Source organism: Felis catus, chromosome D1 (genome assembly GCF_018350175.1).
Source record: "Felis catus isolate Fca126 chromosome D1, F.catus_Fca126_mat1.0, whole genome shotgun sequence".
Taxonomy (NCBI): Eukaryota; Metazoa; Chordata; class Mammalia; order Carnivora; family Felidae; genus Felis; species Felis catus.
Window position 1 is genome coordinate 26,275,556 of NC_058377.1, and position 20,076 is coordinate 26,295,631.

The 20,076-nt window shown below is 46.2% G+C and overlaps 1 protein-coding gene across 1 annotated transcript in view; it reads left to right on the plus strand.

Annotated features, from left to right (window-relative positions):
• Positions 1-9,831, plus strand: part of BARX2 (BARX homeobox 2) — a 76,037-nt gene extending 66,206 nt beyond the window's left edge. The window contains exon 4 of the mRNA XM_003992585.6: positions 9,051-9,831. Within this exon, the coding sequence (XP_003992634.5) occupies positions 9,051-9,317 (267 nt within the window). The 3' untranslated portion in view covers positions 9,318-9,831. The remainder of the gene's footprint in view (positions 1-9,050) is intronic.
• The last annotated feature ends 10,245 nt before the right edge of the window (positions 9,832-20,076 follow it).

Below are 20,076 nucleotides of genomic sequence, written 5' to 3' on the forward strand. Positions count from 1 at the left end.
AGTACTCTTTGTTTATAATGACATATAGGACCCATCTGTTGTTCCTGTAGCTCTGTGTCCTGTAATGCAGTGATTCTCAAACTTAAGTGGGTATCAGAGTAACCTGGGTTGAGGGCAAAAACGTAGAACTCCAGGAGCCTCCCAACACCCTGACTGCAGAGATCTGTGACAGGGCTGGGAATGCATGTGCTAACAAGCTCCCAGCTTCCTCTGATGCACTTGATATAAGGACTACGGGGTCCCTAATACTGCTCTACCACCTAGCTAATGCCTCATTCCATCTTTGGTTTTTCAATGGACTGATGAACAGAAACATCTCTCTAAACAAACCCCCCCAAAAAAACAAATCTACATCTCTTATGTTTTGAGGAACTCAGCTTCCTTTAAAAAAAAAAACAGTTTGAAAGATGTGTTAAATCCGAACTTCCCAAGTAGTTGAGTGTTTCATTTCCAGTTTTGTAAACTGCAAGGGGAAAAGGTCAAAGCCCAGAGAACAAAGGTGAGCTGGGAAAAGAGGCTGGGAAGCAGCCTATTTTCTTTAGGGACCAGGAATACTCAGAAACCTCAGAATTGTAATCCTCAGAAACCTGGGACCTGGTCCTTTGTCAATCCTCACTGAATCCTACTGGTCCTTTCTCGTCTCGCATGGACCAGGGGGTCCAGGCCTGCTTGGTTTACATTCTGATTTGCTAACCCATCTGGTCATGCGCCATCTTCTCTGGCATTTCAAAGGCTAGAATCTGATTTTTTTTTTTTTTTTATACAATCACTGGAGAATATTACCTTAGCTATTGGAGAATAGCTAAGGTAATTCTCCATCCCCTAGTTTTCAGGAAAACAAGTAAGCTAATAGATATTTTTAATAGCGAATAGATAGTGAGACATTGTCTCATTTTTTGTGTTTTTGTCCAGTAATTTTTTCTGAAAACTTTAGTTCTTGCTGTTGACTGCTAACAATGAGAAAAATAAATATGTTGTAAATTAATATTAATGGGAAACATTAAAAAAAAAAAAAGCCAACAAGGCAGCATTTATCTTCCCGGAAGGAAATTCCTAGGCAAATCTCATCATTTCCTCTGGAAAGGCCTGAGCCTGAGCGGAAGGGATGTTCATGAAGGTGGAGGCCGTGTGGCTCGCGGAGTGCTTGCGAGGCGAGGCCTAGATGTCACTTGCGTGTACAAAACACACATACGCTGGGTGAATCAGCATGTGTGTTAGCCTCTCTTGTGAGCCATGCCTTGTCCTAGGCATTATGGGAAGTAACGAAATAAGATGTAAGCCTGCCTTCATGGCATTTGTGATCTAGCTGGGGAATCGAGGTCCAGGAAGCAGCCAGGGAGCACATGATGATGAGTTATAATTACTGGGTGGTGTATAAGCCCACAAGAGTTCAGAGGACAGGTATGTGAGAAGGGTGCCGGATAAATGGGATTCAGTTAAATAGTGTTCATCGCAACACCTCAAGAACGCTAACACACACGTGAAAACGATGGCGGAAACCTCCTGGGGGACTGATCTCAGAAAGAACCAGATCTGGGAGTTAGAAACCCTGGGCCAAGTTCCCATGCCTGTCCCTCCCTGACTGATTTTGGGCAAGTCTGCCACCCACCTCCTTCCTCCGTCAATCATCATCGTCGACATCAATGTCTCCTGAGCGGCAGAGGCATTGTTGAAATCGGTTATCAGCAATCTCTTCGTGAGTCAGACGATTAATGAATTGACAGCTCGCCATCCCTGCCAGCACCGCCCGATGCCCGTGGGACGAGCGTGTGCCTTTGCCTCCAACGTCACTTGCTGGTCACCCGCCACTGTGCTACAGGCACAGTGTGAGCTGGTTATCCATGTCGTATAAGGCAAGATGGAAGTAAGTGAGCAGATTGAACCTCAGCGTGCCACAGGCCCACCACATTCAGGTCCCTTTAGGAAGCAAGAGTGCCAAGCTCTCCATTCACCAGTTATTTATTGAGCATATATTGGAGCACCAGGCAATGGAGATGCAAAGGTAGGTCATGAACCCGTCTGTTCCAAAATAAAATTAGAGCTAGATACTCAGTCAAGGAGGAGGAGACCGACCTGTAAAACTAGTAATCATTCAGAGTGATCAGGGCAACAGGGGGATTTACTGGGTTCAGAATCAGGATAGAGAAGGGAGGGCTTCACGTTGGTTTTAGTGGGTGAATAGAAGTGGGCCAAGCAAAGGTGGGAAGAACGTCATGGGCAGAAATCCTTGGAGCACTTGAACTACTTCAGAATGGCCAGAGCTAAAAGGAGAGAGAGGGTCGTTGCTCAGTTTGTGGGTCTGAGTTCCGACTCCCCCAGAACAGCGAGCCATTGTTGGGGGCCTGAGCCTGATTGCCTCATGTTTTCCTGGTAAAACTCTTTCAAGGCTATCTCTTCAAGTACTGGGAGAAAAAGAAAAAGCTAATTGGGTAATAAAGATGTCTCAAGGCTAGTAACCTAATTGGAACTGGAAAAAGATTAGCACTTGATTCTGAGTTATTCACACGGCGGCCAACGATAGTGCTGCCAGAGGCCAGATAGCATCTCTGACTAGTTTTTACCGGTCAGCATTTGTAAGCTATAGCAGGTTGGGTAAATTTAATCTTGCACATTAGATGGGACGCTCACCCTCCACTCCATTTCTCTTTGGCTTTAGTTCCAGGAGGACCCAGAATGTTTTGCAACAGGCTGAAAGTGCCTCATTATTCAGTGATCTCTTTCAGCTCTAACACGCAGTTCTGTTCTGTGAGAGGATCCAAATGTATTCACTACCTTCCTGCCCCGGTCACAGAATTGGGTGGGCCACAGACCATGTACCATCATCAGCAAGTCTCCAGAATAGGCAACAATTCCACACAATGCTACCAGTTACTGTCTATGTAATCTTGAGCAGGTTACTTAACCTCTGTGTGCCTGCTTCCTTGTTAGTACAATGCCTAATATACATGTACCTTATAGGGTTGTGGTGTTGACTGAGCTAATCCCTGTAAAGCTCTTACCACCATGCCTGCTGCATAGTATGCAGCTGAGAAATTTAGCTGCCACCCTCCTCCTCCTCCTCCTCCTCCTCATTTACCTATCCATGCTTTCAGAGGCCAGGAGACACAAGCTGAAATTTCCAGCTGAATGTTTCTTTTGGATGAGAGCGATCCTGGCTGTTTGTTCTTTCTCACTGAGCACTTGCTGGGTCGTCTCCCAGTCGGTGTCTTCGTGTTTGGGGCCCTGCTTGAGGCACCGCTGGGCCTTTAGGACAGAAAGGCTGCTGAACAGGGTGCTGGGAAGAGATTCATGCTGGAGAATCTGAACTTGCCTCTCACTGCTTGGGAACACTCATCAGTTTAGCAGACTCTCACTGCTCCAGAGAGCTGCAAATGAAGACAGAGAAAAAGGAGCAAAAAGCACCCCGGTTAATGAGTCCGTGGCCGAGGGTCTGCTGGGAGACTGCATAACTGCAGATGAATATTAGAAATAACAGGAGCACAGGGCTGCTCAGTGGTTGGCTCAGTTGGTTGGGCGTCCAACTTTGGCTCAGGTTGTGATCCCGCAATTCGTGAGGTCAAGCCCCGCATTGGGTTCGCTGCTGTCAGCGCAAAGCCCCCTTCAGTCCAGTCTTCTCTCTCTCTGCCCCTCCCCTGCTTGTGCTCTTGCTCTCTCTCTCAAAAATAAATAAACCTTAAAAAAAAAAAAAAAGGAAAGAAAAGAAATAACAGCGGCACATTTTAGGTATCCTTCGTACATTATGCACAATGAGCGTTAGAATCAAATGGGCAGGGTTTTGTGTTCAAATCCCAGCCCTGCCCTCGGCTTGCTCTTTGACCACGACAAACCACTTCTGCCTGCTCGGTTTCCTGTCTGAGTAATGGAGGAGGTAGAGGGTTCCTCCCTGCATTGACATTACAGCTGTGCTGTCAAACTGCCTGTCCCTGACCCAAGCGCCTCGGGAAGGGAAGAGAGGCCTGTCCTGACATCTTCAGCAACAGAACATTTGAAAAACAGTTGTAAAACTCTAGTTTTAGAGTTCTGAGGCAGACTGGCAGCAGACACAGCTAATAGACGTAGATGGTGTGCAAGCTGTTTTTCCGAGAGGCATGTGACCTCGAGAGCAGTGGGTTGTCTGACTCTCCCAACCGAGGGAACTAAAATGGCTTTAGGAGTCATTGGGAAGGAGGGATCTGGGGAGGAGGGCCACAGGGTGCATGAGAATGTGCAGCTCCTGGAGTGGGGCGGTTGTGAGATAATGGCACATCTCAGGTGTGCTGGGAGGCAGGGGGCCAGAGGTTGAGTGCGGGAAGCAGCCAAGAGGGTAGTTATCTCCTAATTACTGCTTGTGCTGGAATGTTTTATTCCATTTAGAAAATGGTCTGATTGTTTTTATTATTATTTTTTTTCATGCGGTAGGAAAACAGCCAGGTGGGGTCTATCCAAGCTGTGTGGGTGGTGTTCTCTAATTGCTGGGCTGGACTTTCTTTTGCCAATTAGGTGGCTTCCTTAGACCTGCCCTTTTATAACTTGATTACTATATGGGGCAACTTAATTTTGTATAACCTCTTTTATACCAAGTGGAGCTGCTTTCAACATGTCAATTCCATCTTGGCACATCTGGGTGCTTTCAACAGCCTACACTCAGACTGAATTAAAAATCAGATGCTGACTTATGTGAAAAGGAATATATAGGGACGCCTTCTCCCCAGAGGTGGATTCTGTCAGCATGTATCCCTTGTTAGAGGTCCCCTTCATATCTCTGTGTTTGCTGTTTGCATGGAAAGTACAGTGGCCAAGCAGATTCCTGGCGAGAAGGAGGTGTTTACTGAGAGCTAATGGGTTTCCTCGTGCCATATACAAAAAATAAAGTGAACCCCAGACCTAAATGTAAAAGCTAAGACTGTAAAACTCTTAGAAGAAAATTTAAGAGTAAGTATGCACAGCCTTGGATTTGGCAAAACCTGCTTAGCACACTAAAAGCACAAGCAACAAAAGAGAAAATAAACTGGGCTTCATCAACATTAAAAACCTTTGTGCTGTAAAGGACATCCTCAAGAAAGCAAAAAGACAATACACAGAATGGGAGAATGCATTTGCAAATCTTGTATCTGATAATGGACCTGTATCCAGAATGTATAAAAAGCTATTACAACTCAGTAATAAAAAGACAACCAGATTTTCAAATGGGCAAAGGATTCTTCTTCTAAAGAAGACACAGAGCTGGCCCATAAGCACAGGAAAAGATGCCAAACGTTGTTAGTCATCAGGGAAGTGCAACTTACACGGGAGACCACTTCCTACCCACCGGCATGGCTATAACCACAAAGATAGAATATCAAGTATTGGTGAGCATATGGAGAACTGGAACCTTCATATACTGCTGATTGGCATGGTGCCACTGCTTTAGAAAACAGGTCTGGAAGCTCGTCAAAAAAATGTAGTGACCCTATGACCAGCAATTCCATTTGTAGGTATGTACCCAAAAGAACTGAACAGATACTTCTATACCCATCTTCATGGCAGCACTGTTCACAGCAGCCAAAAGGTAGAAGCAACCCAGGTGCCCATCAATTGACGCATGGGCAGATGGAATGTGGCATATCCATACAGTCTATATTAGTTGGCCATAAAACGGAATTGAAATATCGATATATGCTACAACATGGATGACCCTTGAAAACATTATGCTGACTGAAAAGAAGCCAGTCACAAAGGATGACATATTGTATAACCTAATTCATACGAAATGTCCAGAGTAGGCAAATTTGTGGAAACAGAATCAAGATCAGTGGTTGCCTAGGGTTGGGGAGCAGGGGCTGGGGAGAAATACAGAATGACTGTTAACGAGTGTGGGGTTTCTTTTGGGGGGCAATGAAAATGTTCTAAAATTGGATTCTGGTGATAGTTGTACAATTTTGACTGTACTAAAAATCACAGAATTGTCGATATGAATGGATGAAGTGTATGGTATGTGAATTATATCTCAGTAAAGCTGTTTTAAAAAAAGAACCTATGGTTTATTGAATTCATTCATTCTTACAATTTGGCACTGGAGAGATCCTGTGCTCCTCTCAAAGGAAAGAGTAAGTATTTAGTGACTGCAGAGATGTAGTTAGAAGTTGCTTGCCTAGAGCCTGACGCAAGGGATAGATGTAGGATTCACCTTCAAGGAGCCTCTGTTCAACTACGGAAGGTAAGATTAAGCTAGTTATGTAAGCAGCAAAAATATAGTTCCCTCCTAATTATCTGTGCTAATCCAGGTACTCCTGAAGCCCTTCTCACTAGCTGCTGAGAAAATCAACAACTAAACCACACCAGAGTACAGAGCCAGTGGAAGGACTGTCTGTTATGTTCTAAAGTAACACATAAATATTTTTAGAGTTACCCCTTCGTAAGTCATGGTACCCTTGCGAACATCACACACTGGGATAATAATGTGTGAGATCAGCAAAGGCCATTTGGGATACTGTTATTTTGCTTGCTTTATATCTTTCTTCACCTCTAGGAAAAGCCTTGTTGTTCAATACCAGTTATTGAATGCCTGCTATGTGCAAGGGCTGAGTGGGTGGGACAGGCAAGTAAACATGCAGTGACAGTGGTTTATGAAAAGTGCTCGCATGGAGGGAGTGTAAGAGCTCATAGGGCACATGGTGGAGGGTGTTGGACTTCCACTTGGGAGATCACAGAAGGCTCCCAGGAGGAGCACTATCTAACCTGAGTTAACCAGATGAGGAGGGTGGGAGGCCTATTCTGGACCGAGGAAATCTGCCTTTCAGAAAAAGTTCTTGTTCTTTCCAGTACACTATCTGTTGGTCACCCTGTGAGATAAGGTATTATTATCTCTGTTTTGCAGATAAGGAAACTGAGGCTCAGAGTCTTTAAAGAACTCTGAACTCTCCCAAAGACAAAACAGAGAAGTAACAGAGTTAGCATTTAATCTAGTTATTCTGCTTTCAAAGCGAACTAGAACTTTCTATTCTCTACTACATCCTTGAACACTATAATTCTATATTTCTTTTTTTTTTTCAGTTTTTAAACACGTTTTTGAAATGTACATCCAAGTTAGTTAACATATATAATAGGGTAATAATAATTCAGGAATAGAATTTAGTGATTCATCATTTACATATAACACCCAGTGCTCATCCCAACAAGTGCCCTCCTTAAAGCCCATTGCCCATTTAGCCCATCCCCCCACCCAACACCCTTCCAGCAACCCTCAATTTGTTCTCTGTATTTAAGAGTCTCATGGGGCACCTGTGTGGCTCAGTCGGTTAAGCGTCCAACTTTGGCTCAGGTCATGATCTTGCTGCTCATGGGTTTGAGCCCTGCATTGGGCTCTGTGCTGACATCTCAGAGCCTGGAGCCTGCTTTGGATTCTGCGTCTCCCTCTCTGCCCCTCCCCCACTCACACTCTGTCTTTCTCTCTCAAAAATGAATAAATATTAAAATTTTTTTAAAGAATCTCTTATGGTTTGTCTCCCTCTCTGTATTATTTTTGCTTCCCTTCCCTTATGTTCATCTGTTTTGTATCTTAAATTCCACATATGAATGAAATCATATGATATTTGTCTTTCTCTGACTGACTTTGCTTAGCATAATACATTCTAGTTCCATCCATTTGTTGCAAATGGCAAGATCTCATTCTTTTTGATCACTGAGTGATATTCCATTGTATATATATACCACATCTTCTTTATCTGTTCATTAGTCGATGGACATTTGTTGTCTTTCCACACTTTGGCTATTGTCGATAGTGCTGCTATAAACATTGGGGTGCATGTGCCCCTTTGAAACAGCGCACCTGTATCCTTTGGATAAATATTTAGTGCAATTGCTGGGCCGTAGGGTAGCTCTATTTTTAAGTTTTCGGGGAACCTCCATCCTGTTTTCCAGAGTGGCCACACCAGTTTGCATTCCCACCAGCAGTGCAAAAGGGTTCCTCTTTGTTCACATCCTCGCCAACACCTGTTGTTGCCTGATTTACTCATTTTATCCATTCTGATAGATGTGAGGTAGTATCTCATTGTGGTTTTGATATGGATTTGCCTGATGATGAGTGATGCTGAGCACATTTTCATGTGTCTGTTAGCCATCTGGATATCTTCTTTGGAAAAGTGTCTGTTCATGTCTTTTGCCCATTTCTTCACTGGATTATGTCTTTTGGGTGTTGAGTTTGATAAGTTCTTTATAGATACAATTCTATATTTCTTACACTTTTTTCTGATTACAGAAATATATGATCATTGTTTGAAAAAAATTAGAAAATACAAAAAAAATTTAAAAATGATTGATCATCTTGATACTGCAAACAAGGTGGTATATAGTTATCTGTCCTCTAGTTTGGATTATGCTGGTATAACCTGTTTTCCACAAAAGTATATTAATAATATTTCCCGTATCACTAAACATTCTCCTACATAATAACTGTAATGGTTATCAAGTATTCTCTGTTTGGGATATACTATAATTATCTACCCAATCATATAGCAGAAATTTAGAGTATATTTCCCCCAGTTTTTGCTGTTAAAACCAATTCTTTGATGAACATTTTTTGCAGATCAATCTTTACATCAGTCTTTGATGACTTCCTTAGGCTTAATTACTAGAAGTGGAATTTCTATGTCAGAGTATACACATTTTAAGACTTTTGATTTGAATTCTCAGATTGCCTTTTGAGATGGTTGTACCCTTTACACTTCCATACTGGAGTATGAATATTTCTCTTCCTGCTTGCTATAAATACTGTCTTTTTCTTTTAACTTGTCAACTTGATAGAAATCACAGTAATATTTTAATTTTTTATTTCTTTCCTTACCGTTGAAGTTGGATTTTTTAAATGTGTTTGTGATCATTTTATTTAATGCCAAAATATGTAATATTGACGGAAAATGAGTAATGAACATTTAACGAATGAAAATGTCTTTATACCCTAGAAGTGATGAGTTGAAAATCCTTTTTGCCAGGCCATCACTGCTGGGAATGGATGGTATAGATGCTCTTGACTGGGAAGGAGGAGGGAGGAAGTTCTTTAGTAGATTTAATGACCATCCTTTTTTCCCATATAGGTTCTTAAAGGTGGACAGGAAGCACCCACAAAACCCAAAGGTCGTCCCAAGAAGAACTCCATCCCCACCTCAGAAGAGATTGAAGCTGAAGAGAAGATGAACAGCCAGGCCCAGAGCCAGGAGCGCCTTGCACCCTCCCAGAGACAGGAGGAGCTCTGTGACACACAGGAAGCAAAAGCATGCGATGTCCCCTTAGAGATGCCAGAGCCCCCAGGCCAGCCCCAAGAGTTGCCAGTAGCCTCTTCGGAACCCCCACCATCAAGCTAAAATAAAACTCTTTGGGGGGAAGGGGGAGATGGGGAGGAATGGAAAGAGAAGGCAGGGAGAATAGGGAACCGCTTCCCAAAGCCTGGTAAACTCGGTGGGGGGGAGGGGGACAAGAGATCCGCGTCCCCCTCTCTCCCACGGGTCTCAGTGGTTTTCATCACAAGCATTTGATGAAGACTTGGCTTGCCTTAGGCCTTTCTGTTCCTGAAAGGCTGCTTTAGCCATGGGATGCCCTTGACGAAGGGAAATAGTGCCTTGGAACTGCCTGCCCCCACTGGGGTGGTGGCTTCGGGGCTGGGTGCAAGAGGCCTGCCCATGTTGCGAGCCCCAACCTGGTGTGGTGGAGGACTGCTCTGGCTCTCTCCCTGCCAGCCTCTGGGCAGCCCGGCGTCCAAGCAGAGAGAGATGGAGAAGCTTGGGCAGCACGCCTGGCTTCCTTGCTGACTCAGCACTTAACTTCTGTAGTTTTGAAAGAGAATTTAATGGTTTTGGTTGTTTTTTTGGGGGGGTGGGTGGGGCCGGTGAGGGCGGACAAAGAAAAGTTGGGGGAAGGGAGTTCTGAATTATTAGACTTGTTTCTGAATAAAGTTTGTTTGAAGACTCGTGTGCCTTTGTACCCATTACAAGATGGTCAGGTGACCTGAGAACGGATACGCCTTGTTTTTCTTGCTTTTTTGAGTTGCCATCCCTGAAGCTGCAACGCAGATATGTTAAGAAAACTTTTATTTTTTAATGAAAAATAAATCTTTCAAAAGGATTGGGTGTTTGGTTTCTTCGGGGGAGTATATTTAGCCCTTTCTGAATATGTCTTCTGGAAAGAAAGACCCAGAGAGCTAGCCCGGCTCCCTGGGCTTTAATTTCCCCCGCTGTCAAATAAAAGATTGGGCTCTGCCCACCACCCCTCCCACCGCCTTCTGCCAGAGTCGCTCAGCCATCAGCCACTTTACACTGTAGCCTTCCAACTGTAAACATTCCTTTACTTTTTTGAAGAGATGATAAATGTATTTGTTTCAAAAATCCAAAAAAAAAAGACTTGCTCCCCACCTCCGCCCTGCATAGGTAACCATTTTTATTGGTTTCTTGTTTATCTTTCTTTAAACATGGATGTTTAAAATTGGATCATTTGGATGATGGGCTCCGCCACTTTTAACAAAAGGAGATTTGAGAGCTCCTTGCTAGATGTGCTCTGCGATTCGAAATTTAAAATGATTCCCCAGCTTTCAGTAAGACCAGGAAAGAGGGGACTCCAGACTCGCCGAAGAACTGTGATCATCTCTTTGTCGCGCCCGCTGGCCCAGAGGCCTGACCTCACAGGGGTCCCCTTGATCTGCATTTCCCTGCACGCTCCCTGCTGATGTCCTGCTGGGCAGAGCGCCCACCCTGCACGCTGGCAGCTCATCATCCCACAGTCACTCTGGGCTCGGGAAACGTAAACCAGCTTTTAGTCATGGCCTCCACTAGGGAGCAAAACGTGTTGCTTGTTCTGTGAAACAAATCACGTAATTCTTTTCAAAGGTACGTGGGACCGATCTGCTTGTTTTCGGTAATCCGGCTGCCTGCTTCCCTCCATTAACACCGACAACGAGAGAGACTGCGACTTTGATTTGGCGAAGCAATGCTTTCATCCCCTTCGCTATTGAGATCAGCAAAAAGAAAGCAGTCTTTTTCTTACGTCTTGTGAACAAAGGAGGTAAGGATTTGGCCTCCAAGAACCAGTTTGTGCAGACCACACCCAGCCGTGTGTGAGGTTGCTCGCCCTGTGCATGCAGAAAGCTGCCTCCTGCACCTCTAGCCCACCCCGAGGTACAGCTTTATGATCTGCCTACCATGCGGTGACCCAGGGAGCCAGAGGATACACATGGGCACAGTAAGCGGGTGGGCCTGTGCCAGTCTGGTCTCACTCCTAAGGAACTGCACTGTCCTGTTCAACCCCATCCCAGAAAACTTTTCATTTGGATGCTGTTTTCCTGTGGTGGTTTTCGGGCTCTTGTCCAGGGCTCTCATACTGTCCTTTTCTTTCTTTCTTTTTTTTTTTTAATGTTTATTTATTTTTGAGACAGAGACAGAGCATGAGCTGGGGAGGGTCAGAGAGAGAGGGAGACACAGAGTCCGAAGCAGGCTCCAGGCTCCGAGCTGTCAGCACAGAGCTGGACGCGGGGCTCGAACTCGCGGACCGTGAGATTGTGACCCGAGCCGAAGTCGGAAGCTCAACCGACTGAGCCACCCAGGTGCCCCTCATACTGTCCTTTTCTGACGTGTCTGGTAGTGACGGTCATCACACCAGATATGTGCGCGCGCACACACACACACACACACACACACACAGAGGCACTGTTTCTTTAATTTTTTTTCTTGTTTATTTTTGAGAGAGAGAGAGCACGAGCGGGGAGGGTCAGAGAGAGAGGGAGACACAGACTCTAAAGCAGGCTCCAGGCTCTGAGCTGTCAGCACAGTGCTCCTGGTATGGGGCTTCAACTCATGAACCAAGAGATCATGACCTGAGTCGAGGTTGGAAGCTTAACCGAGCCACCCAGATGCCCCACATAGGCACTGTTTCTGACTTGAGGTCCTTAGTCCTGGGCCTGTCATCTGTATTGTTTCTAGGGGTTGGAGGTATTTCAGTGGAGGGTTTAAGACCTCTGATGATCTTCCTGGTATTTTGGAAGCCTTGAGCCCAGTGTCACCTCCACTTGGGAGCCCTGGGTTTGTCCTCTGGCCTCAGCTCTGTGTAGTCTTGCCCTGTGACTCCAAGATGGGTCAGGGCTGGGCCTTGAGAAGAGTGGGCATTGATTCCACACCAAGCCCTGCTCTCCCTCCATCTTTCCCTTTTCCTTCTAGTCTTTTCCATATTACCTCTACTTCCCAAGATATGTGATGGTACCCAGAAACCAACTCCGTAAGTTGTCTGAGGTGTGGTGACTAGGAGGCCGTGTGGCCTTTGCTAAACGAAAGCATTCTCTCCCTTGTCTGGTGTGCAGGATGGTGACACCATGAGGGTTCAGGGTCTTATTCTAGGGTCTGGCCACCTGATGCTTTCTGAGAATTTCCAGAGGAAGGGAGAGAGCTGAGGCCAACTGCCCACACAAGGAAGCAGACCACAGAGACCTTGGCTCTTACTTCTCAGTGTCTCTGAGCATCGGAGAATGCTTTCACAAGCACTTTTAGCTGATGCCACCCCTCAGGCTGTGAAATGGGCTATTTCTTCCAGTTTTATAGGAAGCCTATTAACCAGAGAGAGGTTACCTTGTATCTCTGTCCCTGGGTCACAGAGCTGGTCAAGAGCCATGCTGAGAACCAGCCCAGGGGCCAGATTCCCTGCTGGGACCTTAGAGGTTAGCACTCCCTCCCAAGGCCACAAGGGGCTGTCAGGGGGGAGGGGGTGGGGGTGGGGTTCAGCAGCAGAGTGCCCCACAAGTCAGCCTCGTCCTAGGCAGGGAGGGGCTGGGGGCTTTCCTGGCTACCTAAGGTGAGACTGCCAGAAGCCACCGCCTCTGCTCCCAAACCCTTGCATCTTTTATGTTAGAGAGCAAGGATTCCTGGAGCAGGTTCTAGACTCTCAGTAAGTGTCCCAAGTGTGTGTACCTAACAACGGGTTGGGGTTCTGGGTCACCGTACCCTCTGATTTGCTTCTACGTAGTCTACAAAGGTTGGCTGAGACATAAGGCTCAGACCTGGCCTGACTCAAACAATAACCAAATGGGTTCCATGCTGTGAGCCTGTGGTCCTTAAATTAGTCCAAAGAGATATATCAGAAACCAGCCCTCACTAGGCTGGTTTTAAGTTTTCCTCAGAGACTAGTCCGGTCTAGAGCTGTCTTAGAGATGGGGTCTGGGGACCTCTGTGACCTCCTCTTCCCTTCCTCAGGTGGTTCAAGTTCCCTGTCCCTTTCATGACCTTTCAACTTGGTTCCACCCGGCCTTGCCCCACGCCCTGGGCTGGGCTGGGCTGGGCTGGGCTGGACTTACAGGGTATGAAGCTCTTTCCTCAACAGATTGTGCTTTGTCAGCCAGGTCACATGCTGTCCACTCAGCAGAAAATGAGCAGGGACTTTGCAGGACCGGAGTAAAGACTGTCCAAAGGGGTCCTCCCCCATCTCTCTCCTGCCTGGGCCAGCCTCTTAGGTTAGGTGACTGCCTGATCCTCCCAGCAATTTCTGTAGATGCCGCCTAAATCTTAACCCCTATCATGTCATGCCCATCTTTGAAGGGCAGGAGCTATTGGGTTAGAGGGCTGAAATTTGCCTTGTACCAAAAAAAAAAAAAAAAAAAAAAAGGCAAACTTGTTCCTCAGGATTTCTGTTCACTGAATTGCTCTTATGTTTGCCTAAAGCCCTGAGGGGCTGCTGTGGCTCTTTGTCTGGGTAGGTACCCCCTTCACTCCTCTCTTCTCCGTTGCATCTTCCAGAGAGAGGCCACCCTCCTCTCTCTTTCTCTCTTTCAGTCCCACTCTGAGGGACTGTACCCAAGCTGCTCTGTGCCCAGGAGACAATGTCCTCTCTCTGACCTGCCTTGGCTCCCCTCTCCCTTACCCTTCTCAGTCATGTCTTCTTGCTCCTTATTTACCTCACCTCTTCTCCAGTCTAACCTGTTCATTCCTTTCCACCTCTTCCTCTTCATGCACCTGTTGTCATCAACACCATGGTCCTGCCATATTTCCAAAGAGGACATGGATTAGCCTAAATTCCTTGTTCTGAGTTCCTTTTCCTGTGCTGAGGGTCCCAAGGCCCGTGGGTACATAATGAGAGGATCTGGAGGCTCCTGGTATCCTGTCGACATCTTCCTTCGATGTCCAGAGGCTTTGGGTTTTTAGTGGTCTGGTGGGCACAACTCGCTGTCACAAAGCCTTGTGGTCCCAAATCATGAAGCAACTCTCCTGGTCATTGGCCATTGTTAGAGCCACACTCATTGGCTTTAGGGCTGAGGGATGCCAGCACTTTTCCGACACAAGAGAGAAGGCAGAGGAAAAGATCTTTGGTGTCCATGGAAACATTCCCATCACCCAAGGGAAGCAATGCTTGGCCCATTTCCCCAGGACCAAAGAGGGCAAAGAATGATCAGGAGCCCATACTTGGCCCATGGTCAAAGGTCAATCTATCCCCTCCCTCCCCCATTTTGCTAATTCTTTTAGAAGAAGTATTGACAGGGCTCTGAGGAAAATACCCTCAGAAGAATTTTCCTCAAGGAGATCACAGGCAGTGTTGCAGGGGGCAGTCTGAGAGGAAGAGAATGCCTACTGAGACATTGGTCTAAAACAAAAATTAAAATCCCGTCTATACCAAAATCAAATCTAGTAGCTGGTGGTGGGTTGGTGAAGTTGTTTGACCTGATGATTCATTCACAAGGTAATATGGAGAAATGGCTAAAGGAAGGTGAGTGCATCCTAAAGTATGCCTGGGAGGGCTATGGTGGGAAGTTTGCAGTGTACCCAGGGACTCAGCTTTGAGGACTGCAGCCAAATCTAAAACTTTGGGATGGGCAGTATCCAGAGACATCCTTTCCGCCCACAGAGGGAGAAACTGAGAAAGACAGCAGTCATTTGAGAGAGGGCCCCGAGCCAGCCGGATGGGAGGCCAGTGCTGGGGTCCTCCGCCCTCTGGAAGCAGAGTGCTCTGGGCTTCTGTCTCCTTAAGTAGCACTAGCCACAGTTCAGATGCTTGCTCAGCATCTATCCTGTGCCTAATACTGTGCTAATGTGGGGTCGGCGGGGGGTGGGGGGGTGGGTTGGGGGACAGGGTACAAAGGAACAGGGACCTACCCTCAAATAAGTTAAAATCCTGTTGGACAAACTCCTACTTTACTGGGTTTGGAAAAGCAGCAGGGATTCCAAAAAGAGTTTTGAGGTATTTACACCTGCCCTTCCCTGCGAGATGGCATTCTTCCAGGGCAAGAAAGGTGATTTAGTGTCCTCACCAGGCTAGTTCCACTAAGGGTGGTGGGGGGGGGGGGTGTTAATATTTTAAGTAGGCCCCTTGTTCACCTGGAAGGGTGATTAGCACTGGAACAACAGGTGTTTGCTAGATTCACCTGAATGTGCCTCTAATCCTGGACTGTCACCCAAATCCTGGGTGGTTTGGGGCTGGTCATTCCATCTGTAATCCGGGCGCAGATGCTGAAAAGAAGGCGCTTGACTCCAGCCTGCCTTCATCTCCTTGCCTTCCACACTTGCCTCCCCAGTGGGCAGTGGATGCCAGTGGCCTTTCCTGTGTCTTCTCCCACCCACCTGGCTGTGCCCACCCGGCCGTGCCCTGGAGTGGCCTCTACCCAGGGCTCCCAGTCAGCCTCTCATATCTCCAAGTCCACAGTGGCTGGGTGGGGACGAGGCCGCCACTGACTGCTGAGGGGGTGGTGGTAAATCACTGTGACAGGCTCCTTTCATACCTGACCTCCTTTCTTTCCCAAACCCGCTTCCCTTCTGTTTATTTTTGTTGCAGATTTATTAGACACGCAGTTAAGTGCCCATTTAGCTCTGCAAACTGTCATCACGCCTGCTTTATGAATAAGATCATTCACTGACAAAACCCTTTAAGCCTTTTTTTAAAAGAAGGTGGGGAGGAATGGGGCCGAGGAGAGGAGGAGGAAATAGTGCCCCAGGTCAGTGAGGAGGCCAAGAACAACCGAAACCCAAGCCGCGGCCTCTCCTGGAGCTCAAGAATGTAACAAGGGCCCTCAGAGTTGCCTTGAGTTCACCCTATCCATCAAGACGTGTGTCGTCTCTCCTGCGGGACTCAGGGGTCTAGAGTTCATTCTTTGTCCCCGCTGCCCAGGAGCAGACCGCTTGGGGCGGCTGCATGGTGGCTGTGCACCTGCTCAAAATGGTTGCCAGGAACCTCCAGGCATGTTGGGCTGAGTCCCTGCCGTTTGGGGATCCTTCGACAATGTCCTTGATCCGAGCCCTCCTGGTTCCGCCAGGGTTTCTTCCCCAGCACCTGGCTCCTGAAACACGCGTAGCTTTGCTGAACGTAGCGAGACTCTGGCCTGGCGTCTTTATGCACCCTGACTATTCGCCAGGCCCTGTCACCAGGACATTTGCATCATCACATTGGATCATCTCAGTAGTCCCGTGAAGCAGGCACTATTACCAGCTCCACTTCAGAGATGGGAAAGCCGAGACAATGTGGGGAACACTTCAGGCAGCTGCCTGACACCCCTGGGAGTGTACTTCTCAGCCCTGAACCGGGCCTGCCTTACTTAGACCAATGCTGAGTTGACTGAGCCTGATCTCAGGGCAAAGCAGGGAGGTAGGCAGACTCCTTTGTCTCCCAGCTTCCCCTACAGGTGCCTTGGCCCTGTTCTCATCCTGCTGTAACCTGGGTTTTCTTTCACAGCATGGCCTCGCGTTTGGGGTGCAGACAACAGATCTTAACTGTGAATGGTCAAGCCCTCCATCTACCCACTCACACCAGCAATAAGTCCAGCCCCCCTCCCACCTTTTCTGTTACGTATCCACAGCCTTGGGTATAGTCGTTGTACTGCATTGTCATTTGCAGTGACCTGGGAAAGGGATGCTGGCACCAGGAGGAGGCTCAGAGGAAGGGGTCACGTCTGAGGCACAATAACCGGGCAGCATCCTCACTCTGGAATGCCAAAGAGTGCTAGCTGACATTGGCTTCCAACCCAGAATGGGAGCTTTACAAGTAGAAGCTTGAAGATGCTTGGTAGAAGCTGCTTAGAAGACTGAGTCCTCTGTTCTAGCTCTGAATGCGGCTGCCGCTCTTTCTCAGCAGCTCTTGGAGTGACCTCTGAGGTCAAAGCCAGGCTTGGAGCCTCGGCCATGGACCCAGATCATCACGCTCCCGCCCCTCCAAGACCCTAGAACCAGTCTTCCTTTTCCTGCTTCCTGCCACCCTCCTCTTCTTCTTCTTGGTTTCTCTTTCAGCCAATTATTGTTTTTTAATTTGAAGTTTGTGTTCAATGTAAATCAGTTCCGTATGAGAAAGTCACTATGACCCTCCCATAGTTACACAGATACAATGTACAATCAAAGCAGATGTTCAGCATGCAAACATGAAGAGGCGGTGTTCATTTACACATACAAAAGCTTGAGATGTGTTGGAGCTGGTTGTTTTGTATCCCTTTCTAAGGATGGCAAACATTTCCTTTTATTATCAAGGCTGCTCTGCCTATTTGCACCCTGGAACACGTGTGTGTGGTCATGACCGTCAAAGAATTCAGTGAGTGTATATTCCTAAAAAAGGCTTCTGCATACTGAAGGTGCTGTACAAGATTTCCTTTCCAGAATCCAGTTGGTTTTACACCGGTAAGTTGTAATTATTTAAAACACAGGCTGATACATAGGGCGCCTGGGTCGCTCTGTTGAGTGGGCATCCAACTTCAGTTCAGGTCGATCTTGTGGTTTGTCGGTTCGAGCCCCGTGTTGGGCTCTGTGCTGACAGCTCAGAGCCTAGAGCCTACTTCAGATTCTGTGTCTCCCTCTATCTCTACCCTTCCCCCACTCATTCTCTCTCTCTCTCTCTCTCTCTCTCTCTCTCTCTCTCTCTAGAATAAACATTTACAGTATTTACAGTAATAGCATAAGAGAATTTTTGTGAGTTTAACTCACATGAGTCTCCAGTGTTCAATTTACCTTGTATTTTACATCTTTTGAAATTTATAAATATGTGCTCAAAAGGGGTCTTTAAAATTTTTACATATTATTTTACGTATGCTGGAAAAAAAAGTACTAGTTTAAAGTTATTTGGGGCCATATTCTTGGAGCTAAAAGAATCTGACTCTCTTTTGGGGAATAGGAGTATATGAAGGGAAATGCCCAGCTTTTAACCTTTTTAACATATAAATAGGGGTCTGAGTTTAAGAGCTGGTGTGTCCCTTAAGCTCTTTTTTTGTCTGTAGATTTCTCTTCCATTTCTTTTTCCCTCACCTGCAATTTATTTGCAAATTGGATATATTGTTGCTAGCAATGTATTGACATCAGAGTGAACTCATGATGTATATTAACTTAAAAAAAAAAAAAGTGTTTCCTAGCTGCTTTTGGAAAAGACCGAGAACGATGGTTTAGCTCAGTAGCAGTGGAAACTTCTGGCACCAAATGATGATCTCAAAATTTTATTTTCCACTAAAAGGAACTAGGAATCCCTGGAAATGACTCATTCTAGGTCTGGGGCAGAAATTGCATAAGATTGGTTTAGAATGTCTTGTACTAGAAGGCAGTGAAGCTTTCAAACATCACTGGGTCATGTCAAAAGGATCTAGCGGGTGGGGCACCTGGGTGACACAATTGGTTAAGCATCCAACTCTTGATCATGGCTCAGGTCATGATCTCAGGGTTCCTGAGATCCAGCCCCACGTCGGGATCTGTGCTGACAGTGCGGAGCCTGCTTGGGATTCTCTCTCCCTCTCTCTGCCCCTCTCCCACTTGTGCTCGCACTCTCTCTCTAAATAAATAAATAAACATTAAAAAAGAAAAAGGATATGGGGGCTAACTTGAGACTTCCACTGACTCCAAGTGGGGCCATGCGAGTGTCAGTAAGAATAATAACTGCAATGGATTGAAGTACATCAGATACATATAAATCCATGTGTTCAGAAGTTAAAAAATAAAACCACTTCATCACCTTTGAAGGGCTACCAGGAAACCAACTCATGCTTTTGAAAACTGGTAAATAGGGGCGCCTGGGTGGCTTAGTCGGTTAAGCGTCCGGCTTCAGCTCAGGTCATGATCTCATGGTTCGTGAGTTCGAGCCCCACGTCAGGCTCTGTGCTGACAGCTCGGAGCCTGGAGCCTGCTTCGGATTCTGTGTCTCCCTCTCTCTCTGCCCCTCCCCTGTTCATGCTCTGTCTCAAAAATAAATTAAAAAAAAAAAACAAAAAAAAAAAACCCTGGTAAATAAAGGGAAAGCATCGAGCATTTACCCTATATGAACTGTGCCTCTAGGTAATGAAATAATTGGTGAGGGAAGTTTCTCTTTAGAGAAAATAGTAAGTAAACAAGGAATGACTGATTTCGAATGTCACCATACTCGCCATATTCAGAACCCCCTGGAATGAATGAATCTGGATGAAGTTCACCAAAGTATGCTAGTATTGCAGAATGAGACACAAGCAGATATGTGTATCCTGATAAAAGCCACTATCTACGAGGGAATCTTGCAAAAGACAAAAAAAAAAAAAAAAAAAAATCGAATCTGAACCCGATCGAGCTCCTACCTCAAAACATTAATTTATAGGAAATCAAGGGACAGAGAAATGATGCTCCAGTGAGGCAATCAGCAAAATCCAGAAAATTTCCCCAATAACACATCCAAATGGACTTTCTTAACTCCCCCCACCAAGCATCCTCACTGTCCTACCTCAACAGTCACATTGTGGGGCACCCGGGTGGCTCAGTAGGTTAAGCATTCAACTCTTGATTTCGGCTCACATCAGGATCTCACAGTTCATGAGTTCAAGCCCCACCTCCGGCTCTGTGAGGAGCCTTCTTGGGATTCTCTCTCTCCCTCTCTTTCTGCCCATCTCCTGTTTGTGCTCTCATGCTTGCTCTCTTTCTTTTTTTGTCTCTCAAAATAAATAAATAAAACTTAAAAAAAAAAATCCAGTCACATCATGAACCTTGTCACCATCCCAAGCTTACCTACCTTGAAAGTGACTAATTCAAACATTTTACTCTGCACTTTCTGGTCACGACTTTCCATGCTTCCCATTCTTGTTTCGACTGTTTCCCCTACAACTATTCTCAGATGCCAGCAGACTTCCATTTTGTAGGTTTATTTTCTCACAAACTATTAGCTTTCTTCTTTCCTCCT